Source organism: Neomonachus schauinslandi, chromosome 4 (genome assembly GCF_002201575.2).
Source record: "Neomonachus schauinslandi chromosome 4, ASM220157v2, whole genome shotgun sequence".
In the NCBI taxonomy this organism is placed as follows: Eukaryota; Metazoa; Chordata; class Mammalia; order Carnivora; family Phocidae; genus Neomonachus; species Neomonachus schauinslandi.
Window position 1 is genome coordinate 33,281,659 of NC_058406.1, and position 27,210 is coordinate 33,308,868.

Genomic DNA, 27,210 nt, shown 5'->3' on the forward strand with positions numbered 1-27,210 from the left:
GAAACCAAGAGTCAGACACTTGGCCGACTGTGCCACCCACATGCCCCTAATGTTTTGTGTATAGATCTTCTTGCCACCATGCTCCCATGCCTATCAGCTGTGGAGTGTTGGCCATCTCTGTAGGACTGTGCCATGGTGACTTGGTGTCTCCATTTCTCCAGGCAAACCTGTCTTCATTAAGGTCCCTGAGGACCAGACTGGGCTGTCAGGAGGAGTGGCCTCCTTCGTGTGCCAAGCCACAGGGGAGCCCAAGCCACGCATCACATGGATGAAGAAGGGGAAGAAAGTCAGCTCCCAGCGCTTTGAGGTATAATCTTGGGTAGGAATGGGCAGGCAGGGCTCCCGGTCAGCCTGTCCTCTTCCGGGGTCTGATCCTACATCCCTTCTCCTTCGTCTCCCTCCTCGGGGGCCTTTCGGAGGTGGGAGGATGTCTGACCCTGAGCCGGCTGTGAGCCTGTGTCTGTCCTCTGGCAGGTCATTGAGTTTGATGATGGGGCAGGGTCTGTGCTGCGGATCCAGCCGTTGCGCGTGCAGCGAGATGAAGCCATCTATGAGTGCACAGCCACCAACAGCCTGGGAGAGATCAACACCAGTGCCAAGCTCTCAGTTCTCGAAGGTACGTGCCGGGGAGCAACGTGACGTGGTGGGTGGGTAGACCGGCGTGTGGGAAGAGCCAGTCAGCCAGCCCTGCCCCTGCCATGGGCTGGTGTGTGTTTGGCAGAAAGGAGAACTGGCCATCTTGGAGTCGGCAAAGGTCAGGTGTGGACGGGGATGGTCACTGGATGTGGCCTGGACTGTGTAGCGTGTGCCTGGTGTCCTTGTATCCTCCTGCGGAGCCGTGGCATTGCTCGGGTAGGGTCTGAGGTCTGACTTGACGCGTGGGGCTGCGGTTGTCTATCGTCTGGGTGACGTGGCTTGTGGCAGCGGATCTGATTTTCCTGTGGAGCCTGGCGGGGGGCTCCAGAGAGGTGTGTTCCCTATAGCCCTTAGGAACAAGGGCCCTAGGCTGGGGGCTAGGACTGTGTGTGTGGATTTTAGTGTCTTCTCCCCTCCTGGCTCCTGCATTCATTCACAAATACTCCCTAATGCTGCTGTGAAGTCCAGAGCATCATCTGACCTGGGCCCTGCCCTCGAGACGGTCTCCAGTAAGTCTTATGGGGGCAGCTAGGGTTGCACAGAGGAGAGGGTACTGTTGTCTGAGCTGAGCCCGAAGGGTAAGTGGGAGTCGGGGTGGGGGCCTAGGCAGAAAGAACAGCAGCAGCATGTGCCAGGGCCCAGAAGCAGGAGAGAAGGGGGCTTTCAGGGAACTCTGAGTTGCTCAGTTCGGCTTGGGGGGTGGATGGAGTTTGAGGGCACAGAGAGATGGTGGGGTGATCTAGAGAGGCTGGAGGGCAGATCACACAGGACGTGGCTGAGAAATGAACTCTCCTGGGGGTGTAGGAAACCATGGGTGGGGGGGGTGACATGATCGGCCCCCAGCCACAGTGGATTCATCAGCCTGAATATGTCTGTGTGTATTTTCAAAATATAGCCTTGATTGTTGCCTTTTTTAAAAAAATTGCGGTAACAATACCTGTTCACTGTTGAAAATTTGAGAAGTATAAAATAGCACATAGGAAAAAGTAAAAATCACCTGTTATCTTGCCTCTACCAGTGACACTTGATTATTTCCTTAGGGTCCATTTTCTGGGCAGGCATTACATATGCAGTTAACCCTTGAACAGTGCAGGGGTTAGGTGTGCTAACCCCCCCCACCCCCCACCCAAGCAGTGGAAAATCTGCATAGAACTTTGACTCTCCCAAAACTTAACTACCAATAGCCTACTATCTACTGGAAGCCTTACCAATAACATAAAGTTGATCAGGGGCACCTAGGTAGCTCAGTCGTTTAAGCGTCTGCCTTCGGCTCAGGTCATGATTCCGGGGTCCTGGGATGGAGCCCCACGTTGGGCTCCCTGCTCAGCAGGGAGTCTGCTTCTCCCTCTGTTCCTTCCCCTGCTTGTGCTCCCTCTCCCCCCTGAGATAAATAAGTAAAATCTTCTAAAAAAAAATGTAAAGTTGATTAACACATATCTTGTGTATATATTATATACTGTATTTTTACGATAAAGTAAGCTAGAGAAGAGAAAATCTTATTAAGAAAATCATGAGAGAGGGGCACCTGGCTGGCTCAGTCAGGAGAGTATGTGACTCTTGACCTCAGGGTCGTGAGTTCAAGGTCCACCTTGAGTGTAGACATTAGTAAAAAAAAGTAAATTTTTAAAAAAGAAAATCATGAGAAAAAATAAATTTGTATAATACTATACTATAGTTAGCGAAAAAAGTTCACATATAAGTGGACCTGTGCAGTTCAAACCCGTGTTGTTCAAGGGTCGGTTGTGTAAGAAAAATGGGATCACATCCTGCCCAGTGATTTGCTTTTTTTTTTCCTCAAGATTTTGTTTTTAAGTAATCTCTACACCCAATAGGGGGCTCGAACTCACAACCCTGAGATCAAGAGTTGCATGCTCTACCGACTGAGCCAGCTGGGCGCCCCTCATTTGTAGACTGCTTTTCAAAATAACATACCATGAACATCTTCCTCACCATTAAATATTCTGTATCATTATTTTTAATGGCTGTAGGTATCACACGAGGTGCCTTAATTCATTTAGCCATTCCTTTATTGTTGGACACATATTGTTCCCATTTTCTTGCTTTTATAAATAAAGTGCTATGCACTTCTTTGCAGATAAGATGTGTTCACCTTCCTGATTATTTCCTTATTCTAGATTCATGGAAGTGGAATTGCTGGATCAAAGGACACATGAATTTTTAAGAGTTTCAGTATTTCCAGAAGATTGTGTCAGTTTACACTCCCACCAAGCAGGGCATGAGAGGGCCTCTTTTCTGCACATCCTCACCAGCAGTGGGAATTATCATTAAAAAAAATCTTTGCCAAGTTAATTGGCAAAAAATGGCATCTCAATTTAATTTGCATTTCTTTGATTACAAGAGCAGTTGAACATCTTTTCACATTGGCCATTTTTATGCTATGGCTTTATGTGTTTGCATGCATCCATTCAGTAACTCCCTTGCGCCTGTGTGTTTCCTTGTGTGTATGTGGCGGGGGTCCAGTTTAGAGGGACAGTGGTTAAGAGCAGGGACTCCAGACCCCTTCATCTCTTACCTTGTGACCTGGACAAGTAACTGTGCCTCTGAGCCTCATTTGCTCCATCTGTAAACAGGGAGGCAATGCCTACCACCCGAGCTGGTTTGGAGGATTGAATATGACATAAAGTAGTTCATGGGATTCCAGTGGGAACGGTAGCTCCTGCTGGGCGGGAAGCTGCCAGTACCTGGCTTCCGTGGCATCATCTAGGTGGTGCAGCCCCACTGTCCATTCCCACAGCGGGGGTGGGGACTGACCTGTGGAGCAGGGACCCAGAGGACAGGCCCTGGGCCAGGACCTCAGTTTCTGTCACCGTAACCAGGGACAAGTAGTTCAGTCCTGCCCTCCCTCCTGTTGGCGTCTGCACCAGCAGGGAGCCATCTGTCCTACCCTGGCATTTGGGAGATGGCTAAAGGGTCAGAACTGTGGCTTCTGCCCCAGAGGGCATTTGATCAGACTCTTGTTGAAGAAAGAGGACCTCCGTGCTAATGTTGAAAGAAAAGCACCCCTCCCCAGAATCCCTATGCCCCAGTTCCTTTGTGGGCACTCTCCTTCCCCCGCACTGCCCTAGGCAGCTTTATCTTTTATAGGATTGAGGAGGAGGAGGATGGTCTTTCAGGTCCTGAGGTGGGGGATTCAGACTTGGAGGGGACCCCTCCATCCTGAGGGGCATTCTTTTTCTTTTTTTTTTTTTTTAAAGATTTTATTTATTTATTTGACAGAGAGAGACACAGCGAGAGAGGGAACACAAGCAGGGGGAGTGGGAGAGGGAGAAGCAGGCTTCCCACCGAGCAGACAGCCCGATGCGGGGCTCGATCCCAGGACCCTGGGATCATGACCTGAGCCGAAGGCAGTCGCCTAACCGACTGAGCCACCCAGGCACCCCTCCTGAGGGGCATTCTTGAATGAAGGTTCCTCTAGCAGGGGCTAGGGGACGTTTGTGTTTCTAGGCTGTGGGAAGTGTCTGATGAGGTTGGGGTCAGTGTGGGGCAGGTCCCTGCCCTGCTGGTGCTCCCGCCCCCGGGGGGGGGGTCGGTGGGACTGTGGGCCTCAGGGAGCCCCTCCTCCTGAAACGCGGCACCCGGAAGACGAAATGCTGACTTACTGTGTTGGTCTGTGTAACCTTGACCAGGCTCCTGGCTCGGCAGAAAGGAGTGGAGTGGGAGGTCTCAAAGGTGCCAGGAGGCGGGGCCAGGAGGAAGCAGCCCAGACTGTGAGCATCCCCGCCCCTCCCTGCCCGCCCTGAATGGGGGCCGGGGGGGGGGGGGGGGGCGCGGGGGGCGGAGCAGGCTGAAAGGGTAGTCTGACTGGGGCTGTGGGCTGGAGCCAGAGGAGAGCCAAGCTGCTCCTGGGAGGCCTCCACAGGTTCTAAGGAGGCCTGGGGAGAGGATGAGACTGGTTTGAGGGCTGGGAATAAGAGTGAGTCCCTTCCGGGTGTCACACACCGCACGTACGCCCCAAAGCACGAAAGCACGGTCCGTGCACATGCTTACTGCACACTGGGCGTATCAAGGGAGTGGCTGAGGGCTGCCTGCGGCGACCCGGCTCAGGGGAGGAGTCGGTGTGCCCCCAAAAGGGAGCCCCGGCCTACAGCTGTGGTCCCGTGCCCCCTGCCCTGTGTGGTTCCGCACCAGGCCCAGCCTCCCCCACATGCAGTCCGGTGCAGCCTCGGGGAACTGCCAGGCTGCTTGGGGGCCCACCATTCCCTCGTCCCGGCCTTTGCCCCCGGCTCCCCCGACACCTGACTGCCACTCCCCGTGTGTCCACGTGTGGCCTGGTGTGGCCCCGCGGTGCTGCGCCTGCCGCCCCCCAGCCCCGGGGCTGGGGACCGGGTGGGGGTGCCCAGCATAAGCGGGCCAGGGCGAGCCGTCCGGGCTGTGACGCATGCGGGGCCCTGCCACCCAGTGTTCCTGTCTGAGTGGTAATTGAAGCCATTAGCGCACCAGCCTCTCCCTCGCCCGGTAATGGCAGGAAAAGCTCTTCTCACTCCGCACTCTTGAGGCAGCGGCTGAATCACTCCCCCTCCAACCCGCCCGCTGCCGCCACTGAGACAGAGAATCTGACATTTTCCCTCTCCAGGGAGGGGGAGGGGCGGCAGGCTTTGCTTCTTGGCCTTTCCCTCCAGGAGGTGGGAGGAGTGAGGGGCTTGGTGCTCCTTCTGGACCTTACGATCTGCCTGAGCCAGTGGGTTCCAGGCCAGGCAGGACAGTGGTCAGCGAAGCCCCAAAGGAGGCCAGACAGCAGGGATGTAGGCAGGGCCCTGGTGACTTGGGTAGGTTCTGGGAGGGCTACGGAAGGGGAGGGGGGAGGTGGAGGACCGCAGGGGGTGGGGGGGAGCCCAGGAGCAGGAAAGAGCTGTTTGTGACTCTGTCCTGGGGGGGGTCTGGCGCTGAGGGCCGGTGGCAGTGCTTGCCTTGTGATCATGGACACAGCGGCTAACACGCACCCCGTGTGCGCTGTGGGTGCCCCGCGTGCCCTGGGTAAGGCAGTGTGTGGTGTGTGCTGCGTGTACAGCAGGGGGTGTGCAGCAGATGTGTGTGTGTATGTGCACACGCACGCACGCACTCCCATCAAGCACCGTGGGGAGGTGTGGTATATACAGCAGGTGATGAACATCATGCAGTGTCTGTATGTGCGCACACGGGTGTGTATGTGGGGCGTGGTGTGGTGTGCATGGCAAGCAGCCTGAGCTGAATGTGTGGGGGTCAGTCTGACGCTTGGGGGCATGGTCAGAGAGGCTGTGTTGGGCTCATTGTCTTGGGGACCCATGGGTTCCCTGCCCAGAGCTGTTGGTCAGCGAGGCAGCTGGACAGACGAACGTGGGACAGAGTGGTCAGGCTGACCTGTTCTCAAGTACAGTGGCTCCCCAGCAGGTCCTCTGCAGCCAGGCCAGGAAGGAGGGTGCACAGATAGGGATCCTGCTCAGACCTTGGGAGCCCTCCACTTCCTCCCCTGCTCCTACCAAGGCCAGGCTCCCTTTCACCTGTTTCCACCCGGCCTCGATGTCTGCTGGGTGACTAGGACCGTACCATCCTTGGATGCCACATGGGCCCAGGAATCCAGGTGCCTACATGGAGTGTGTCTGGTCTTGCCTCCTTCGTGGCAGGCTCTGTGGGTGCCAACTGTTAGGCATGTGGGATAGAGACTGGGGTAGCAGGGCAATCAGTGCTGGGCCTGGACCCATGAATTCTGCAGTGGCTCCCACCCTGGCTGGCTTTGGGACCTGTGGGGTGATGAAGGACCTCTTGAGACACCCCCCACTCCTCACCCCCATACTCAGTCCCTTTGGAAACAGCCTCAGGGACAGGAGGACTGATAAGCAACATGTGACCCTGTCCTGAGATCCTGGGCTAGGCTGGACCTGGAGCAGAGTCAGTAAGGGAACTTGCTTTCAGGATGGGTGGGAGTTACCCAGGGAGTTAGCACTCCTTACTCTACCCCTCTCTCTGCCCCTGGCCCAGCTGGGGTTGGGGGCGTTTGGATAAAGGGCTACCACAGGCAGAGGATGACTTCCCAAGTGGCAGGCTCTGCCCTCTCCCTGTTGCCTACATAGGTGTCTGGGTAACAAGCTGGTTTTGCAGAAGCTGGGCCTGTCACCTCCCTGATTTGCAGCCACAGAAGGCCTAAAACCCAGACCAACTCCTGTCCCTCCCCTCTCAGCTGAGGCATGACCTACGTGCTTCTGGTCCAGTGACCAGTCTCTGTGACCTGTCCTTCCACCCCCATCATGACCACTGTAGCATTGGGGACCACACAGACATGAGGCTCGGCAACCATTTCCTGGAGAGTTCTGGGCCCTAGGCATGGGGCCGGGGGAGGTGTTAGGTAGGTGGGCACTGCCAAGAGGGCCTTGAAGTTCAGACTCTGGGTTTCTTGGTACCTAGAATCCCCCATTTTCTCTAGTTTTGATCCTTCTCCAAGGGCCCAGCTGGACTCCCTTCTGAATGGCCCTCCTGTGGTATAGGCAGTATGCTTGTGTTTTCTGTTAGCCAGACAGTAGGTACGTCCCCTGTGCCCAGCCTGCCCCCCCCCCCCCCCCCCCCCCCGGCTTTTCTTCTCCCCCCTTTTTGGGTTGCCCCCCCCCCCCCCCCCCCCCCCCCCCCCCCCCCCTCCATCGCAGGTACTTACTAGTCCCTAGTTTGTGCTTGGCCCCCTCGCTGACTCCCCTCTCCCCTAGCCTCATGACCACACAGTGGAGCCAGCAGCTCTGGGAACAGCTAACCAAGTTGGAGGTTTTAAATGCCCGTATGTGTGCACATTCTCTATCCTTGGTAGGTGCCTCCCTCTGGTTGCCGGGGAGAGAGGATTTTAATCAGAGGAATGATGCGATCAAATGTATGCTTCAGAAAGGTCCCTGAGGGTGCAGAGTGGGGTGGCAGGAGACCAGTAAGAGGTTGGGGCAGCCCTGCAGCCCAGGCAATAGGGCAGTGGCCCAAACCCAGGCAGCAGGCAGGGGAGGAAGCGGGGAATGGGTGGCAAGCGGTGGAGAGAGCTACCTGGCTACTGTGGGGCTGAGGAGGTGGGAGACTCTGGGTTATGGCTCTGGGGCCAGGTAGGTGGTGGTACCATTTTCTAAGTTTCAGGACCCGGTCTGAAGGGGCAGATTGATGAGTCCAGCTAGAAATCTGTTGTATCAGGCATGTGCGGGCATCCAGGGGGAGGTATCCAGGAGGCCTTGTTCAGATTCGCCTGGCACTCCAAGGGACATCTGGAAATGGAGTTTTGAAGGCTGAGAAATGGCACATCTCAGGGAGCCAGAGCCAAGAAGGGAGGAAGAGGGCCCGGATGGAGCCCCAGCTGGCTAGTACTTCATGTTGGGGGGCGGTGGGGGGGGTTTCCATAGGAATCTGGTGAGGAGGGACCTGAAAGGGAGGAGGGAAACCCAGAGGGAGGCTGTGGAAATGGAGAGAAGAGAGGTATGTAAAGGAGGAGGGAGTGGTCAGTGGGGCAGGGTGCTGTCAAGAGGGCAAACAAGATGGGCACTCAGAAGTGTCCTTTGGACTTAGCCCCGTGGAGTCGTGGTTGACCTTGATGAACTGGCCAGAAGCAGTAGGGGTGGCAGCTGGGTGACAGGGGTCTGAGGAGTGAGTGGGAGGCTGTCGGTGGTCTGGGGTGACTGGGCCTGAACCTGGGGCGGAGAGAAAATAGATAAAAAGAATCTTCCTGGAGTAGGGCCAAGAGGGGGGAACCCCAGGAGGAGAGTCCAGCCTGGGCCAGGTCCTGGACGCCAGAGTGTGGGTAGGGTGTACGGCTGGGGATAGCCCCACGGTTCACTTGGGGGGGGTGGTTGAGTAGAGCAGTATGAGGTGCCAGGGAAGCCCTGGGGGAGGGGGAGGCCATGGCTGCTCTCAGCTCTCACTGCCACTCTCGGGCTCTCGCTGCCGACAGGCCCCAAACAGCTCAGATTCAAAAACAAAACAGGCTTTTAAGATGCCAAGTTTGATGAAATCTGAGTGCTGGAAGAGGTGGGAGTTTTCTCTTAGAAAAAGCTGAAAATCGAGACTGAAAGCTGCGAAGGAAGATGGGCCCAAGGCTCCCTGGGCGCCCCCCCTTACTGCCTGGAAGCAGGGTGGGGGTGCTCTCTGGAGAGCAGGAGCCTCCAGGGCTGGGGAGGGCCTCCGAATTGATAGCTGGTGTCTTGGCCCCAACCCTGCTAAGGATGGAGCTGCCTCAGGGACGACGCTTGAGGTGGCCTTGGTTTCCCTAGAGTGCACAGGGGTTGGGGGAACCTGCAGCCCCACTACCCTTGTGCTTCCTTCATGCGTCTCTACACGTCTGCCGCTCCCATGTCTCTGGGTGCACGTGCCTCAGCATTCGCGTCTCCCTGACTGCATGTGTCCACATGTGTGCACTGCCTCTGGATCTGCTCGCAGGAGTCTGTTTCCACAGGTGCCTGTCACTGCAGGTGTCCCTCCACACACGCACGTACATTTCTATTTTTGCACCTGTCTCTTTCTCCATGTATCTCTCTGTGGGTCCCTGGCTGTGCATGTTTCTAGGTGTCTGTGTTCAGAGACAGGGTGAGGCCAGGCCCAACACTCAGGCACAGGGGAGGAGGTCAGGCTTACAGATGGTGCCACCCCAGGGAGCCTGTGGATGCGTGTGCCGGTGTGTGCCTGCGTGTGCACAGAGACGCCGTGAAGCTGGGTAAACACGGGTGAGAAGGTCGTGCTGACAGACGGTGCTGCCCGCCCCAGGACCCTGCAAGGCGCCTCCATCTGTCGGCTTCCCTGGTGCATCCCCCTCCCTCTGGCCCAGACTCAGCCTCAGGCATCCCAGGCTGAGCTGGACAAAGAAACCTGTGTGTGCTTTGTAGGGGCCTCACCAGCCTCCCTCCCCCCAGCCATCGCAGGCAGCCTAAGCTCATCCCCTGTCTGCCCCTACCCTAGCCTCATCTGTCAGGACCCCAAAATTTGCCTTCGCTTCAACCAGACTTACCTTCCTACTGGCCCCCCACCCTTCCATAGCCTTCACTGAGGCAGTTCCCCACCCCCCAAAGCTCTCCCTGCCTCCCATGCTCAAGGGTTTAGTACCTTTGCGTCTCTCTCCTCCTCCAGGAAGCCACCAAGATGGCAAGTGAGTCATGGAGTTGAAGCAGCTCCACCACCGCTGTGGGGCCTCAGCCAAGTTTCTGCCCCTCTCCCCTAGCCTTAGTCTCTCAACACCCTCCGCCCCCACACACGCACCCTGTCATCTTCCTCTGCCCGGTGGGGACAGCAGGGGAGGAGTTCAGATCTCCTGCTGCAGTATCTAAAGACCAGTGCAGTTTGAGGCAGGAGCCGTTAATGTGCACATGCGAACCCACCACAGGTACGCAGAGATGGGGGGGGGGGCAGGGCAGACCCTTGGGAATGTGTGTGCACTCTACCTGTGCATGCTGGCGGAATCCACACACAGCTGTAGAGACTTGGGCTCCCGGCTACCTCTAAAGTCCCTTAGAGGCCTCATGGGCTTCTCTTTCCCCCAAGGACCTCCTGCTCAGAGAATGGAGGGGCCTCCGCCCTGCAGGCACACACTGCGAATGCCCGGCTGAGGCTATGAGGCAGGTGTGGGGAGCCCCATCTACCCGGTTGCGGGGGAGGGGAGCGGAGAGTTGGGGAGTTGGAATGGGGGAGCAGGGTCCCGGGAGGGGGCGCGCCCGCTCCACCCAGGTGGGGGCCGGAGGGGCGGCAGCTGCTTGGACCAATCGCAGATGCGCGCCCGCTGGGACACGGGCACGCGCAGCCTTCCTCCGCGAGCCCGCCTCTCCGCCGTTGCCGTGGTTACCGGGTGGCCTGGAGGGGGAGGGGCCTTCCTTCCACCCGCAGCCCGCGGGACAGGCTTGGGGGGGACTCGATGAGCATACATTGGGGTGTGGGGATGTGGGTGTGTGCCCTCGGGTGGCCACATGTGGGGGACAGTCGGGTTTGTCCTGCCGCTTGTGCGCAGGGGGTTTCTGGGGAGCGGCTGAGCCCTGAAGCTGGGTGGAGGGTGTGGTATGGGGCAGGATGGTGGCACTGTTCCCCAGGGGCACCCCTCCCCTCCCGGGAGCCCACCCCCCCGGGGTCATCCCAGCCCCACCTCTCATTTAGCTGTGTGACCTTGGCCGGTTTTTAAGCCCCCCCAGTCACTCCTCTACCGCATAGGGTTTTTATGAGATTAAATCATTTTTTAAAGCGTTTTAACTCTCTACATGGAACATAGTAAATGCTCTGTAACCGTAACCTTCTATGCCTCCTATCTGGGCCTCGGTTTTCCTGATTGTTGATGGGTTTGCAGTGATCATGTGACGTCAGACTGAGGGATTTCCCCAGGTCCGTAGCCTCAGTGGTTGAGGCTATAGTGGTCCTGGCCCCTGTGGGTACTGGGGGTGTGCAGGGGATAAATGTGCCGGACTCGTGGATGGGTCAGTTTACACCAGCGTGCCCAGTGCCCAGCTTGGCCAGACACACAACGGACATCAGTAAGCAGCTGCTGACCTTGGCTACGTTTGAATGTACTGGAGGCCACCTGGGGAGCAGGGAAGGAAGAGACGGCAGCAGGTCACTCCTGAGGGGCCGGAGTCCTCCTGCGAGACACGCTTCCCCTGCTGGAGGTGCAGGACTGCAGCCTTCCGAGCTCTGCCTAGAAGCCTAGTTGGCACAAGGGACCAGCTTTTGGGTCCCGCTGTTTTATGGACAGCTCTTCACACATGCCGGTTTTAGGCTCTGGCGGCAGTGCCTGAGGCATGATCTGAGCCAAGGACGGAGCGATTGAGGGCGCGATAATTGAGGGAGGAAAATTAATTGTCCTTAATTTGGCGTAAATCCCCAAGACCTTCCCCGTGTTAGGAATTCAGAGTAGATTCCGGGACACTGGGCCGCAGGTGTTTGTACTTCTTCCCTTCTCCTTGATCTACCTTGCCGGTGGAGATGGGGGCCAGCTGACTCCTGGGCCGGGACTCTGGCAGACTGTGTCACCCCTGCGCCCCTCATTGCTCAGCAGGGCTGAGCAGGTGGGATTGAGGACTATCACCCTGGCTCACCAGGGTGGCTCTAACTGTCCTGAGTGTCCCCCAGCTGCTGAGGAGGGCAAAGAGGGTGGAGGGGGGCCCTAGGCCTTCCTGTTAAAGCAAGTAGCAGCAGGCCCAAAGGAAGCTGCTTCCTGCTTGGTATACCCCAAGTCCTGCTTCCTTGGCACTGTTTAACATTTTCCTATTAAAAATCAGAGCTGGTGGGGCACCTGGGTGGCTTAGGCGTTAAGTGTCCGCCTTCGGCTCAGGTCATGATCCCAGGGTCCTGGGATCGAGCCCCAAGTCGGGCTCCTTGCTCTGTGGGAAACCTGCTTCTCCCTCTCCTGTTCTCCCTGTTTGTGTTCCCTCTCTCTGTGTCAAATAAATAAATAAAATCTTTTTAAAAATAAATAAAAAACAGAGCTGGAAGGCAGGACACTGGGACCATATTTACAGCCAAGGAGATGCTGGGTTCACATCTGGGATTTATAAGGCTGCCGGTGGAGAAGTAAGCGTACTGCCAGCTGCTGGGAGAGGCTGGGGAGGCAAGGCCGTGCTCGGAGTCCTACCGCTCTCCAGCCCAAGACCCCGTCTCCTCGTGGGGCCACGGTCCCTTTGGGATGCCCCCGGCAGCTAGAGCCTTGGCAGAGCCCTCCCGGGATCTGGCAGCAGGTAGAGGGATGTTTTGCCCCTGCCTGTTGGGGCTCCTCTGGCTTCCTCTCCTGCCTGGCTCCCCAGTCAGTCCCCCCCGGGTCTCTGAGAGTCTATAGGGAGGATCAGCCCTGCCGGCCTTTACTTTCTAGAATCGCCTCTGAGGGTGCCATGTGCCTTTTCCCTGGTACAGGAGTCCAGCCTCAGCTAGTGTCCCCACACGCCCATCTTATGCTGGGCCCAAGGGAGGAAGATCCAGGTGATGCTGTCTCCTGGTCTCTGCCACCGCGGAGCCTTGCTCCCCCACTGCAAGACTGACGGTGTTCCCCATCCTCCACTGGGCGTGTCTAGCATCCACACTGACGGAGAGGCTCTGCCGAGTTCCCAAACACGCTCTGTGGTTTGCTCCTGGTGGGCAGACCCCACTAGCCCCAGGCCCTAGTCTCGGGTACCGGACTGCCCTGGTGGCTCAGCCAGTGCTCATTATAATGGTAATGTCAGCTAATACTCATTTGTGCGGATTCTCTGTCACACTCTCCAGCACATGTGCATCATTAGATGTGGTCCTCGCGATGGCTTTACGAGGTGGGCACTGGAACCCAGTTTACAGTGAATGGAGGCATGGAGAGGATGAGTAATGCACGCACAGGTCACAGAGCTAGTTAGTGGTGGAGGTAGAAGCCCCACTCGCCTGCACTAGTCCAGAGCCTGTGCTCCCAGACCCTCGTGCTTCCGTGGGTGCAGAGCGGCCAGCCTCGCTCCCCCAGTCTCGGGCTCTGTGCCGGAGTCTCTGTGCAGTGGGAGTGGGCGTGTGCTGATGTCTGTTGCTCCCATGGAACTGACTTGCGTGACTGCCAACCCCCAGCAAGGTGGGAAAGGGCAGCCAGGGAGTTTTGTCTCCCTTCATCAAATTTTGGTGTCATCATAGAGCTTTTTCATGCTCCAACATGGTCCCCAGGCCTGACTGTGGCCCCCAGTGAGTGAGGGAAGAGGGTCAGGGTCAAGACTGGAGTAGAGAATGGGTCAGGGTCAGGACCAGGGGTTGTGGGGGTGTGGTCACTGGTAGGGCAGGGGGTACCCAGAGTCAGGTCCAGAATCCAGGCTGTGATGTGGGGTTCTGCTGTGCTGTGGAGCTAAGGGCCAAATGCAAACAGTGGAGGGGACACTGCATGTGCAGAAAAGGGAATGGGGACTAGACAGCACAGGGGGCCTTTGGGCTCAGTTGTGGCCCTGGGTGCTGCCATATGAGCCGTGGGCTGCCCCACAGCCCAGCATCTGTGTAGCACTTTCTGCTGTGGCCAGCAGAGCATCAATCCTTGTTTTTCCCAGGGCCCGGAGAGATAAGTGCTGACGTCTCCAGTCTGAGGCATTGTTTCTCAGACCTGGGAACTCCCTGACAGGGCAGGGGATGCTCCACTGCCGACTGTCTCCCTCCCCCTGCGGCCCTGCAAAGGGCAGGCCTGGGTAGTGGGACTCAGGAGTCTGGTTCCCCACATGGAGCAGAAGTCAGAAATTGGGAGACAAGGGGCCTTGAGGGTCCCAGCCAACCGGGGAGTCAGGAGCCACTGCCCCTGGCGGAGGGTTCTAGCGGGCAGGCAGTGCTGGCCCTAACTTTCACTTCTGTTTTTCGTCTGCAGAGGAACTGCTGCCCCCCGGGTTCCCCTCCATCGACATGGGGCCTCAGCTGAAGGTGGTGGAGAAGGCACGCACAGCCACCATGCTGTGCGCCGCAGGCGGGAATCCAGACCCCGAGATCTCTTGGTTCAAGGACTTCCTCCCTGTGGACCCTGCCACGAGCAATGGTCGCATCAAGCAGCTCCGTTCAGGTGAGCAGAGGGCGAGGGTCAAGGGGCCGCACAGACTTCAGGAAAGGTGTCCACCTGGCACCCAGCACAGCCTTCCCTCTCGGGCCTGGGAGCCACAGGAGGCCTCGGCCTGGCGCCGACCCTCCGGGCTGAGCAGAGGGCGTCCAGTGGGCAGGTCAGATCTTGGTACAGGCCCCCCCAGCCCAGGGAAGAGAGCTTGACAGCAAGAGCTCGTTGTCAGTGATTCTTTTCCCTTCCTGGGATCGACACAGTCTAGACTTCGGTCCAGCCCGGCTCCTTGCAGCATGAGTAGTGTGCCCGGCATGGCGTTGGGCTCTGCAGAGGTGCTCTGTGGGTGTTCATCCTCCATCTTGCCTGGAGTCTGGCCTACATGATGCTCCTCGTTACTTCTCCAGACAGCAGGGCTTAGCCAGGAAAAGAGGCCAAAGATGCCTGAGTCATCAGGCTTCAAAAGGCTGAACCTCAGGAGCTTAGAGCCAGGAGGACTTGCTGCCATCCCTTGGCCACCAGGGCTACCTGTCTCCTCTGGATATCTCAGTCGAGCCAGCTCGGAGCCCTGGCAGCAAGGATGCCGTCATGACCAGGCAAGAGGTGTCGCCCCATTGATCGATCCGCCTCCGAGGCTCCCGCCAGGATAATTGATTCAGTTTTTGTGGGAACGGTGCAGGCGGGAAAGGAGGCTCAGCATCAGCTCAGCATCAGCTTAGCTGCATTCTGCATTTGCCTCCGGCAAAGCCTGGACCGAGAGACCTTGGTCCAGAAACTCTGCTGCTAGCTGCGGGGTGGTGGGCTCAGGCAAGATGGCCAGAACCAGCCAGAGCCCCTGCTGCCTGTCAGCTGTGAGGTCAGCACTGCAAAGGAGGACGTGACTCTGCCCCTTTTGGGGCCCTACAGGCCTAGAGGTGCCCCTGCCACTCCCTGGGTTGCCAGCCCCTCCCCACTGCCTCCCACCAGGGAGATGCCCCAGCAGCGCCCGGTGTGGGGGGAGGGAGAGATGAGCTGCCCAGCAGGGGCAGGATTCAGGCCCGAGCCATGGCCACCTGAGACAGCCTACAAAGTGTGAGCTCATTTAATTTAATTAAAACTCAACAAGATGGAGGCAGCTGTAAGGCAGTTAATTAAAACAGCCATAATCAAGGCAGGAAATGGTCCGGCGGCATTTGCAGCCACTGCCCAGCACTGCCCAGCGGCCGGCCTGGTTCGGCTCCTCTGCATTTCCCCACAGTCCCTCCAGGCAGGCTCCCCGAACAGCCAGGTGGTCCTCCCCGCGGGCCTGGCCTCCGCCCCAGCACGGCCCCGGCTGTCTGTGGCAGCAGTTCTGGGAAGGCTCACTGTCTCGCGCGCTCGGTCATCAAGTATTTATGCAGTGCTTCCTGTGTGCCAGGCCCCATGCCACCCGTTCACTGCCCATTACTTCGCCGGCTGCTCCTCCCTGGCTTTCCCCTCACGCCTGTCTTCCCTGAGGCCTCCTCATCCTCCGCTCCTTCGGCCAGCCAGGAGCCCCCGTCCCCGGCACTTGCTCCATGGACCGGGCCTTCCCCCCAGGCCAGCTCACCCCCTCCTGTAGCTTCAGGTACCCGCTCCACACCCGCACGCCTCGCTCTGTCTCCCAACACCCCACAGCTTGCCCGAGCTTTAGACTAAAAAAATCTAGCAGCCTTCTGAGTGTCACCCTGACCTGCCGGGAGTGGTGACTTCCTTCCCAAACAGCCGTGGCCTTCTCCCGCTGACCACCTCTCGGGGACACACCCCGACTCCTGCTCCAATAAGGAGGCATCACGTCCTTTTGTCACCCACACGGCTCTCACGCTGGACCCCCTTGGTCCTTCCACTGCCTTGGCTGTATCCCAGTCCCCAAGCCCTGCGCTCCCCGCCTCCAGGCTCTCCCCAGGAATCCAGCTGCCCACCTGGCCAGGCACCTGCTCCTGAACGAGGCGCACAGAACCCTCCTGATCTTCCCAACTCAGGTCGCCAGCTTTACCTCCTCGGGTCTCAGCTACACCACTTACTAGCTCTGTGGCCTCATGAAGTTCTTTAACTTCTTTGAGCTTCTGTTCTCTCACCTTTAAAAAGGATTAAGCGAGACAACAGCAGTCGAAGCTTTAGTTCGCTGCCTGGCATATGGGGGAGGGCTCTGGCCTCCCCTCACTTGCACGGAGCCACCCTGACCCCATCCTTGCCGTCTGCTCTAATTCACCAAATCAGGAAGCCTCTCCCTTCTGTGCCTAAGTAAGGCCTACTCCTTCAAGACACACCCCACTCCGTGTTGTTACCGCCTGGCTCCAGCTCTGCTCACTTAGGCTAGGCACTCCTTGCAGGGAGGGCATGGGTCTGGCTCCCCTCTGCAAGGTTTCCCTCACCTCCCAGCGCAAGCCCAGCTATAGCACAGGTATCTGGTGAACGAGACCTTCAGGCCCTGTCCCTGCAGACAAATGTCCATTCCCCCTGCTTCTTAGGTCTAAGGAAGACCTTGTTTGACCTTTGCTGCCACGTGGAAGCTGTAACCTGAGGCTTGTGGACCCAGGGTCCAGTTCCTGGGATGGCACCTGAGGGGACTTAATCATCCTGCCTCTGTAGTAACAGACAGGACTGTCTCCCCGCACCGTTCCTGCCTGGCCCTGGCGCCAGGCCCTTGACTCCAGGAGCTGCTGGCCCTGTCTATTACCATGTAAAAGGGTGCTGGGGCTGGTCCCCGCACATTTGACAGGGACTTCCCTTCGTGGAGGGGAATCAGGCCTCCAAGTACCCGGCTGGTTACAGGGACCTTCACAGTTTACGCATCGCCGACGGATCACAAAGTATTTCCCTGCCTTTTGTTGCACTCGATTCTCCTGCAGCCCTGAGAAGTAGGACAGGCTGTGATTATCATGCCCACTTTACAGCTGAATTAAGGGAGTCCCCTGGGGTCACACGTGGCGATCCAGGGCCAGGGAGCTCCCCTGTGCAGTCACCGGAGGCCTTCTGGCGTCACAAATGCCGAACCTGGGGCCTGGGGAATGGTTGGACCCTGTGAGCACTGCAGATTCCGCAGTCCCATCCTCTCCAGATCTCACACCCTCCCTGAGCCGTCCCCAGAACCTGTGAGGCACCTGCAGGCTGAGCTGCAGCCCGTGGCACGGGGCATGGCCCCCGGAACAGGAGCTGGGGTGGGGGCACCGCTAGTGTGGGCCTGAGCTCTGCTCCACAGGCGTTTTCCTCACTAAAGTGACGTGATGTGCTGCCACAAGAGCCTCCTGGGAATTTGAACTTGAAGCCCAGGGTGGGTGTAGGAGGAACGGAGACAAACTCAGGGAGAGCGGAAATCAAGTCAGGAGCAGACGGTGTCACTGGGGCAGCAAGCAGAGGCTGATCTCCAAGTGGGGCTCAGAGCCACTTCCGGGTCCTGAAAGGAGCTGGTGGCCCACACGCTCTGCCAAGCCTGGACAGGGCGCCGAGGAGACCTCCCTTGCTCCGCTCGTCCCCTTGGCCTGAATGTGCACGCCGCCATCCCATCACCGTTGAGGACAACCTGATCCACCACATCCACGTGCTCACCCGGAGCACAGTCTCCTTGCACATCCTCTGACACCTGAGCTGAGACTACAGGGCCTGAGCAGAGATGGCAGCATCTGGCTGCGGGAGAGGGCCCACTGGCCCTGGCAGATGGGACCCAGAGCCAGGCGCAGAGCAGACTCCAGGGTGGGCCTGAGGGCTGCTGTCCCCTACCCTGCTGGCTGGCCCAGCTCTGACCGGCAGAGCCTGTCCCCCCACTCGCCCCACCCCTCCACTGGGTCTGCAGGGTCATGATTTATTTTCCTTTGGCCTGAGCACACTGGCACCTCTCAGGAGAGCGCTGACTCCTGGGGCCGTCCAGTCTCCCACGCCCACCCTGTAAAATGGTAACGCAAATTCTTCTTTCAGTTTGGTGGAGAAATGACTCTTCTGAGAGGTCCAGAGACTTGTCACACAGCAGGTTAGGTTCTGGGAGAGCAGAGGCCAGAAGCCTGGACCGTTTACACTGCCACCCCCTCCCAGGCCGGGCCTACCCTGTAGAAGTAGATCAGCGGTTGTTGACTTTTTGGTTCCAGGACCTCTGATTGTAAATATTAGAGGACCTCAGAGAGCTTTTGTTTGTGTAGGTTTTATCCATCAAAATTTACCATATTAGGTGTTAAGAAAAGGTTTTAAATATTTAAATGTTAAAATAATTTAAAAACCTATTACATGTTAAATAAGTTTTTTTTAATGAAAAATAATTGTATTCTAAAACAAAAACATTTCGTGAGAAGAGTGGCATTGTTTTACATTTTCACAAATCTCTTTAATTGGGGGCTTGATAGAAGACCGCTGGATTCTCTTGTCTGCTTCTGCATTTGGTCTATTGCAATATCACACTTCACGGAGCTCCTGGAAAACTCCACTGTATATTCATGAGAGAGCAAGAGTGGAAAAGGCAAATAACTTCTTAGTGTCGTGAAAATAGTTTTCACCTTGTGGACCTTCTGAAAGGGTCTCGGGGACACTCACAGTCCCAGGACCATGCCTGGGGGATCACTGTGATGATGGTTCTTCCCAGACTCTCTGCAGCCCCTCCACACCCAGCCCAGCTCCCAGCAACTGCCTTTGCCCCCCCTCCAGCCTCTGTGTCTACAGGAGGCAGCCTAATCCGGTGGGAAGCCTGTGCAGCAGGCCTGGTTAGTTCCTGCCACGGCACTTATAGGCCACGTGACCTTGGGTTTGGGGAAGCCACTTACTATTCCTCAGTTTGTTTCATCATTCCTATGTGGACATGGGTACTTCCTCCTAGGCAGGTGTCATCAAGTTCAATGAGAGAGTGATCAGTGTTTGTCCCTTGGCACACTTCCCTCCCCAGCAATGGGCAGAGTGGGGAGAGGGGCAGGGTGGACAGCATTGGGCCCAGGCCCACCCACGGGCTCCTCACTTTTCTGGATGAGGCTGTAGTAGATGGGGCTTGAGCACAGCCTCAGAGGAGGCCGCTGTTCAGACCTCATAGCAGCCCTGCATGGGGCATTTGGAGAGTATGCGTCTGGCCCTCTGGGCTTGAAGCACTGAACAGGCAAGGGGGAGGCCTTGGCTTCTGGCTCTTGCCAGTCTGGTTGTGGGGAAGCTCAAAGGTCATTCACTTTTTATCTGGGTTGAGTGGGCTCTACAGGGCATCCGCCACTGGGTTGTAAGCTCACCCCAAGTCCCACGGCAGGGCTGGGCTGGTGTGTCTGCATGAGGGAGACCTGGCCTGGTGGTGGCCTACGGCAAGCCCTCCCTTTAGCCCTTTCTGTGTGCTTAACCTCCTTGGTTGGTTTTGGTAAGTGCTTTGTTTTGAAATCTTGCCCACCTGGGACATTTGGGTGCCCCTAAGGAGTGGGGTTGCTCCCTCTTTTATTGACTTTCTCCTCATTGGCTTCAGCCAGCTGGGTCTGCAGGAGCCCCGACTCTACCTTCCTGATTCCCATCACCTCCGGCCCCATGACCCCAGCCCCAATCCCCACCCCTGCCCGCCTCAGAACAGTGCCTTTGACCTGGGGGACCCCGCTTCACCCACGCTCGGCCTGGCTCAGCCTGGCCCTTGTGCACTTATCACCTGCGTCGGCCTAACTCAGGCCTTGATTTCTCCGTGTATTTAAGGCCCTTTCTCATGTTTTATTTTATCTGATTTGGCTTTTTGTGGCTTTCCTTCCTTTTGTACTAATGCTTCTCTCTGATCTTATTTGCATTCAAATTACCTCGCCAGGTGGTTCACCAATCAGAGGTAAGAATGCTGTCCGTGCATCTCGCCACGCCACACGCCACTGCCGTCACCACCACTCCATCCCGTCCAGTCCGTCACCTCCCCCATCCCCATCCTGACCTCTCCAGCCTCCTCATCTCCAGCTCCGGTCCCCTCAGCACCACCGGCCACCACACACCTTCACTCTCGGTCATTCCCTCCTGTGGACTCATCCATTGCAAGTCTGGACTGTAGAAATACTCAGCTGAGCCCTGCCGTGGGGATGGCAAGCCCTACGTCCCGGGCCTTCCAGGCCAATCCCACAGAAGGGAGCCTGTCAGCTCCCACAGGGAAGCCGAGTGCTGAGCCCCAAGCCTGGCCACAGATGTGGAGAGTCTTCCCAGGAGGTGGGGCAGCATGACCAGGCCTCGCCTTTCCTCCTCAGAAGCTCCTTTTTTCTTGGGTCCCTCAGTGATTGCTTGACTTCCCTTAACATCCTGGCCCTAGAGCAGGGTGAGGACCATCCTGTAAATCCCCGTAGCCCAGTACATGCGAGGAAGAGCACCCAGGGAAGACTTTAGGTGCTGCAGTGACATGGGGACCTGCCGAGCCTGGCTGCTTTCGTGCCCCAGAGCCCTGTGGCCTGGCTTGGGCTTCAGAAATCACATTCTGGACTCAAAGATCCGGGTGCAAGTTTGACTCACCTGGGTGGCCTTCAGAGAGGCGATCCACCTCGCAGAAGTCTGCTTCCTGCTCTTTAAATCGGGGCCAGGGCCCACCTCACGACTCATGAGGTTTAGAGGAAGGGACGGGGGTCTGGGCCGTGTCTGGCTTGGAGCAGGCCCACTGGAAAATGGTTGCTTCTGGACTGATTGTATTCACATCATTTCTTCACACCTCCCTCAGCGTCCTTGGGCACATCTAGATCCTCGTTCCAGGACCAGGGTGGTCTCAGGTCAGAAGCCAGGGCTGAGAGAAGCCACTGCTTCCCTGTGGGGCATCTGGTCCGCTACCTTCCGAGGCCAAGACTCGCCCTCCAGACCCCCCCCCCCATCCTGTCCGCCTGCACTAGCTCTTGATGCCCCTGCCACTGGGTCTTGGTGTTGGTTCCAGATGGGGTTTCTGTGTGCATCCAGGTTCAGGGGCTGTGTTGGGTCCCTGGCCAGGTCTAGCTCTCCGTACAAGGGAACCTCCTCCCCTGGCAGGGGTCTCACCCAGCCACTACTTCTTGTCCCTGCCGTTGGCACCAGCCACCAGGTCTCCCCTCCCTCCCCAGCTGAGCTGACCTAGTGCAGCACCCCCCGCCCCCAGCCGGGAGCCTGACCCCACCTGCTTGAAGGAATATTTTCTGTAACAGCATCCATCCATCCCATACACATGACCTGTTGGGTGCCCATCAGGGCTGTTCTTGCAGGAGATGGGTATTTGGCATTGCTCCCTGATGTCCAGTGGGGAGGGCTGAAGGCAGGACCATGGAGCAGGCCAGCCCTTTGTCCTGCATCAGGGTTAAGCCTTGGCAGGTGCTTCTCCCACTTCCAGCCCCCAGCGTGTTCAGGGCCCCTCCTGCTGCCCTGGGTCTGGGTATGGAAGAGGGGTGTCAGGCAGTGAAGGGGCTGCAGCTGGGACCCATGGTGGTCCTCCCCTGGGGCCTGGGCCATGAGAGTGTGACCTGGAACTCCTCCTGTGGCTCTTATCCAGGCCGCTCAGGTGGGGTTCGGCAGGTTCTGTCTATGTCTTTTGTGGGTGTGGTGACCGTCAGCCAGCCTGAGGCCTGGGAAGGGGCTGTTCTGTGCAGGTGGCGGTTTTCTGTCAGGCCGTGTGCTGTGGGGTTATTAAGTGTCCATTGGACTGTCCTGTGTGGGTTTGATTGTCTGTCGGCTTGTTCCAGGGAGGGGGTGTTGCCTGTGGCTCGGGGTGTTACTGTCACAGATGGCTTGCCTGGGGTGCTCTCAAGAACGGTGTTTTCAAGTGTTTATTGCCAGAGCTGGGGGGTGGCCACGTTGAGTGGTTTCACCCCCCACCTCCTGCTGCCTTGGACTCCCCTACCTGGACCTGCCAGAACTGGGCCTCTGTGAGGGTCCTTTTCAGCTGCCTCCCCCCCAGTCCTGGCTCCTGTCTGTCCGTCTGCGGCCGGAGCAGCCCCTCCAGGCACTGGCCCGAGTGGGAGCTACAGCCTCCATTAGCCTCCTGAATTATGCAGCAGCCGCGGTGGGTCGAAGCACTTTAGCGGGACCAGGCTGAGGAGAGGAGCCGGAATGGGTGGGGCCGGCGGGGTGGGGGCCGGGTGGGAGGAGAGGATGGGTGCTGTGAGCAGAGGCTGCCAGGCACCAGGCCCCCAGAGCAAACCCCTTCCTTCCTGTGGAGTTCTGGTGGGCGGCAGACTCCCAGGCGCTTGCCCGATGAGGGCCACTGCATGCTTGCAGCTAACTCCCAGGCCAGCAGGGATCCAGGCTGCTCCCACCCACGCCTGGTTCCACGTGGCCTGGCAGGGCTGGTAGGTCTGGGAGCACTCATGGGCATGCTCACTGGCAAATGGGCTCCAGGATTGGAGTCCAGGACTGGGCACTCCATGGAGCTGGGGGATGGGATGGAGCCCGCGGCCCAGCCGGCAAGCTCTGCTAGGCTGCAGGGTTAAGACAAGCGGGATTGTGCTGCAGAGTACAACGCTTGCTTCCAGCCACGAGGCCAGGGGGCTCATCAGGGAGAGCTTCCTGGAGGCAACACTGGTGCCCAGGTGTGGCCCCGATATCTTCAACATCTGGTCAACACAAACCCAAATGCCATCAAGACTCCTCCCCACGATCCAGGCCTGACTGTCGCTATGTCCCCGCAGGTGCCTTACAGATTGAGAGCAGCGAGGAGTCGGACCAAGGCAAGTACGAGTGTGTGGCGACCAACTCTGCAGGCACTCGCTACTCGGCCCCCGCCAACCTGTATGTGCGAGGTAAGGATGTGGGCAGTGCCTAGCCCTGTCTCCACGGAGCTGAACTGGCCCTGCTGGGCACGCTGTCTGGAGCCCTTGGTGTGGGCAGTGGGGGCTGCCCTCGGCCCAGGTTCTCCTTTCCCTGCCTCTTTCTGCCGCAGCAAGAACAACCGCAGCAGCTCCCACTGGGCAGACTCCCGGTGTCCGCCGCCACTTTGCCTTCCTTCCCTGCAGGCTCTTTGGGACGCAGCCACTCTTGGGAGCATTTGTATCTCTTGTAGGTCCTGCCACATGTGCCCAGAGCCCCACGGGAGTCTAGAGCCTTCCAAGCAGACTTTTCACTGTGTGCGTGTATGTGTGCGTACGTGCGCACAAGCAGGCACACTCATTTGGGTGTAAACGCGGGCATACGTCCCTGGTAGTCCTCGAGTCTGTCCTGCCCGCCCCAGCAGGGAGGGCTCCAGGCCAGGTGAGCCTGCCCTCTGGCCAGGTCTGCCCAGGGCCTTCCTGGAGGAGGAGCTAGCTGTGCTTTGTCACCAGTCAGGACCCTTGTAGAGAAGGTCAGTCTGAGGCAGCTGTGAGCCCCTGTAGGTGAGCTTACCTACTGTGTTTCAGGTGTTCCTTGCTGAGACTTGGTGGACCGTGCATCTTCACAAGTCCAGGGACCCAGCAGAGAGGGCCTGGGGACTGATTTGGAGTGTCCAGTGTCTGCTAGGCTCACAGCCCAGGGGTGACCAAAGCTGGCCACCTGCTCCTTCCTGAGAACATGCACAGTGCCCAGGAGGGGCCCTAGGAGCCCCTCCTACCCCCACACCCCCTCACTTAGCCCTCCTCCACAGACGGGCATCGTTACAAGTGAAACTATCTCCACTCGGGGGATTTGAAAAGGAAAGTGGACACGGCTTCCTTGCAGCGATGACTTCATCACGCTAAGTGCTGAGTGTAGCTTCTCCAGGGGGTCGTCTGCCTGTCCGCCCAGGCAGTGTCAGCGGCCTGTCCCACTCTTTAGGGCCAGCCACATGGTCAGACAAGGCACAGAGAATTAAGCCATCAACCATGTAGTTACTGAGGAGCTGCTCCATATCGGGGCAAAGGTTCCCAAGAGGCCAAGGCTGCCAGCCCATCGGGTGACGGGCAGATTGTGTCTCAGAGACCATGGATGACACTTCATTGGAGTTGGGGGTGTGGGGTGGGAGGTCCCCACTGGCCCCCTTGTCAGGTGTCCTGCCCACCAAGTGCTTGCCTCAGTGGCCCCAGGGCCTGTCTTACGGAACAGCATGAGAACAGAGAGGCCAGGAGCCTGAGAGCCACCTGGATGGCCGAGATGAGGGGAGCTGTGAAGTGCACAGCCTTCCCCCACGCTGCTCCAGGCAGAGCTTCTGATGGGCGCACGGGGCTCTGACGAGTCCCCCTCCTAGGGAGGAGCCGCTGGAACAGCCCTACTCAAAGACCTGCCTCCTTCCACCCGGACCATTATGCGGTCCTGACTGAACACTTCTTCCAAAAGATCACAGGGCCAAAGAGTGGAGGTCCCAAGAAAGCCTTTTGCCGTATGCGGCTGCACCAGGGAGAGGAGCGGCCCAGCAGAGCCGCTGAGAAACCCAAGCAAGCTGCATGGGCATGGTCTAATGGGCACACTTCCTGGGCCAGAGCTGCAGGAGAAGGTCCAGACATAGGTGATGGACCCTGCATTATTATCTTGGCTGGGTAGTATTCTCTGAAGTCACCCTCACACTGGCCTCAGCCCTGAGGCGAGGCGGGGGGTCTCTCTGGAGATGAGCTGAGCTTAGCCGCCACAGCTCAGGCACTGACCAGGGAGCTCTTACCTCCAGCCCCACGTGGTGGGCTCAGGCAGGGTCCCGACATGGCCCATTCTCCACTCCCACCAAGCCTTCCTAAATCACCTTTCCGACCCACACCCACAGGCCTTTTGGGCAGCGAGTGTGGGGGCTTCTTTAATTCTAGCCCCACTTGCCAGGGACCCTAAGGCAGGCTGTCCCAGCGCGGCTTTGCTTGCCTTTCCCTCTCTCACACACGTGTTCCTGATGCCCACGGGCCAGTCCTATCTCTGTGCCCGAGACCCGCCCAGTAGCCAGGCCCCACCTGCACCTGTACCTGCCCTGTTTTGTCAAGAGCGATTTGCCCTGTAGCCCCAGGACACACCCTACTAAGGAGACTTGGCGACATCTAGAAAGCCAATTCCTAGGACTTTTGCTTCTGGTGTGGCAAAAGCTTTTAATCTCAGGCCTGGCAAAACCCGCGTGTTCTGTCCCCAGCGGTACTGAGGGCCCATCAGCCCCAGCTCCTCTGAGACAGCCTCTCCCGAGCTGGCCACCAGCTCTATCCTGAAGCCTGCTTGTGAGTGGGCCACCCGTGGAGACATCCCCCAGCGCCACAGAGCGGCTGTGAGACCCCCTTCCAGAGCAGGCACCTGTTCCCCTCCAGGCCACTGGGCTCCAGCTGCCAGGAGCCTCAACATCGGGGCCCCTGTGGCCTCCAGCCCAGGTTTCTCAGCCTCAGCATGTTGACACTTGGGGCCAGATGACTCTCAAGTTATGTGGGGCTCTGGCCCCCTAGATGCCAGCAGCACCCCTAGTCATGAGGACCCACAACATCTCCAGACCTTGCCCGGTGTCACCTGGGGGGGTCTCTCCCCACCCCCCACACTGGGAACCACTGCTCTAGATGGACAGCCTCCTGCCAGTGTTCATCTCCCTCCATCCCCTTCTTCTCCCGCTGTGTCCACTGGGCTCAAGGTCACATCTCCTCCTTGGATTTGTCTTCAGTTTCTCACATCCTTCCTCTGTCCCCCGGACTCTGAGGGCCCCGCTGTCTCTCTGAGCCCCTGCACCTGCCGCATGTAACGGGACAGTGCGTGGGAAGCCCCCAGCACAGTGGCGGGCACACGGGAAGCGCTTAGTGGCCGGTGACCACTGTTGCTGTCAGGATAGCTGTTGGGGGATGCGTCTTCCGTTCACATCTGCCTTGGCTCAGTTGCCCGCAGCTGCACCTGCAGTCCAGCAGGCCCAGGCAGGCTGGGTGGACCGGCCTGTGTCACCATCTGTCTCCCTCTCTGAGTGACTCACCCTCTCCTTCCCTCCACAGCGTCTCTTTCCTCCAGCTTTCAGGACGCGGAGCTGCCGGGGGCCAGGGCGTGGCCGTGCCCTAACTGCCCCCAACCGTCCCTTCTCTGCAGGGAACTGGCTGCTGGCCACAGCTGTCTCTAAATGGGGCGGTGTTTCCACAGCCTTTCTCCCCGTAGGTGCCCAGACCAGCTCCTCACACTGGGGCAGTGCAGTGTGGGGCTTCCTCAAGGTGGTGGGAATCTAGTGGCCCGTGTGCCTTGGTGGGTTTGTGGGCTGGTGGGTGCGGGGGCCGACCCCAAAGCCCAGCTCACTGGGTCTGTCGAGTCGTGGGGTGTGCGTGAGGCATGGGGGCCCGCCTGTGCTCCCCTTCCACCCCTCCCTGTCCCGCCCTTGGTATCCCGGCACCTGCCAATGGGACCCAGCCCTGTCCACCGTGTCCTCCATGAGTCCTAAGTCTTTCGTGAGCAGCGTGGTCCGTGCGCACCTGCGTGCACGTGCGTGTGCGTGGGGCACAAGAGTCTTGTCTCGTGTCCATGCTGTGTGGGCAGATGAAGGTTGGCCTGTTTTTACTCTCTCTGTGTTTCTCCTTGTCTTTTTTTTATTCCCTCCTCATCCTCATCGCACTCTGCCATCAACCCAAACTCTCATCTCTCAGATCAGCGAGAAGGTTGGTCCTTTTCACTTCTTATCCATCTACAGTTCACCCGTCGATGGGATGCTCCCGTCAGTAGGGACCAGCGGGCTCAGTCAGCTCCCTCGGGCTCGCTCCAGCCAGGCCTGCCCGCCGGTCGGGCTCTGCTCTGCGTTGTTTGGGCCCGCAGGCCGGCAGGACTAGGGGTGGGTGGGCAGGCCCCCTGCCCTGCATGCTTCTGCTGCTTGGGTCCCTGATGTGCCACGTGTCTGCATGTCCCCTTAGCTGGGCCCCCCCTGCCGGGGCGGTCAAGCAGGCATGATGCATGCCGGGACACTGTGCCCCGCCCTTATGCCTGGGCCGGGCCAGCTGTCTGTTCCAGGTGGGGCTCGGGAGTGGTCGGGGGAGCTGTGAGAGCTGTAGTGCCTCACGCGTGCCTGTGGGGCCTTCCTTCCACAACCTCATCCCCTAAACTCCACCTTTGCCCCGGCTCAGCTGCAGCCACTGGGAAGACCCAGGGAAAAGGCTAATCTAGCATGAGCTCACACCTCAAGGTCCTACAGCACAGGACATAAGTCCCACAGGTCTGCCCTGACCTTGAGGTCCCCACCAAGCTCAGTGGGGCGGCCAGCCCCAATCTGCCTCACGAAGCTTGGTGTCCATGGCACAGGTGGCCGGCATCATCTTAGGCATGGAGGAAATCTACACTCTTGTCTCTTCCCTCCCTGACCAGAGCCAAATGAAGATCTTCCCACCTGCCCCAGGCCC

At 58.4% G+C, this 27,210-nt stretch overlaps 1 protein-coding gene across 4 annotated transcripts in view; it reads left to right on the plus strand.

Annotated features, from left to right (window-relative positions):
* The window catches only part of PTPRF (protein tyrosine phosphatase receptor type F), an 86,040-nt gene that overhangs the window by 22,496 nt on the left and 36,334 nt on the right, over positions 1–27,210 (plus strand). For all 4 annotated transcript variants that reach the window (XM_021684250.1, XM_021684252.1, XM_021684251.1 and 1 more), the window contains exons 4-7: positions 162–307; positions 475–616; positions 13,910–14,098; positions 22,636–22,746. In XM_021684250.1, coding sequence (XP_021539925.1) covers positions 162–307; positions 475–616; positions 13,910–14,098; positions 22,636–22,746 — 588 coding nt within the window. The remainder of the gene's footprint in view (positions 1–161; positions 308–474; positions 617–13,909; positions 14,099–22,635; positions 22,747–27,210) is intronic.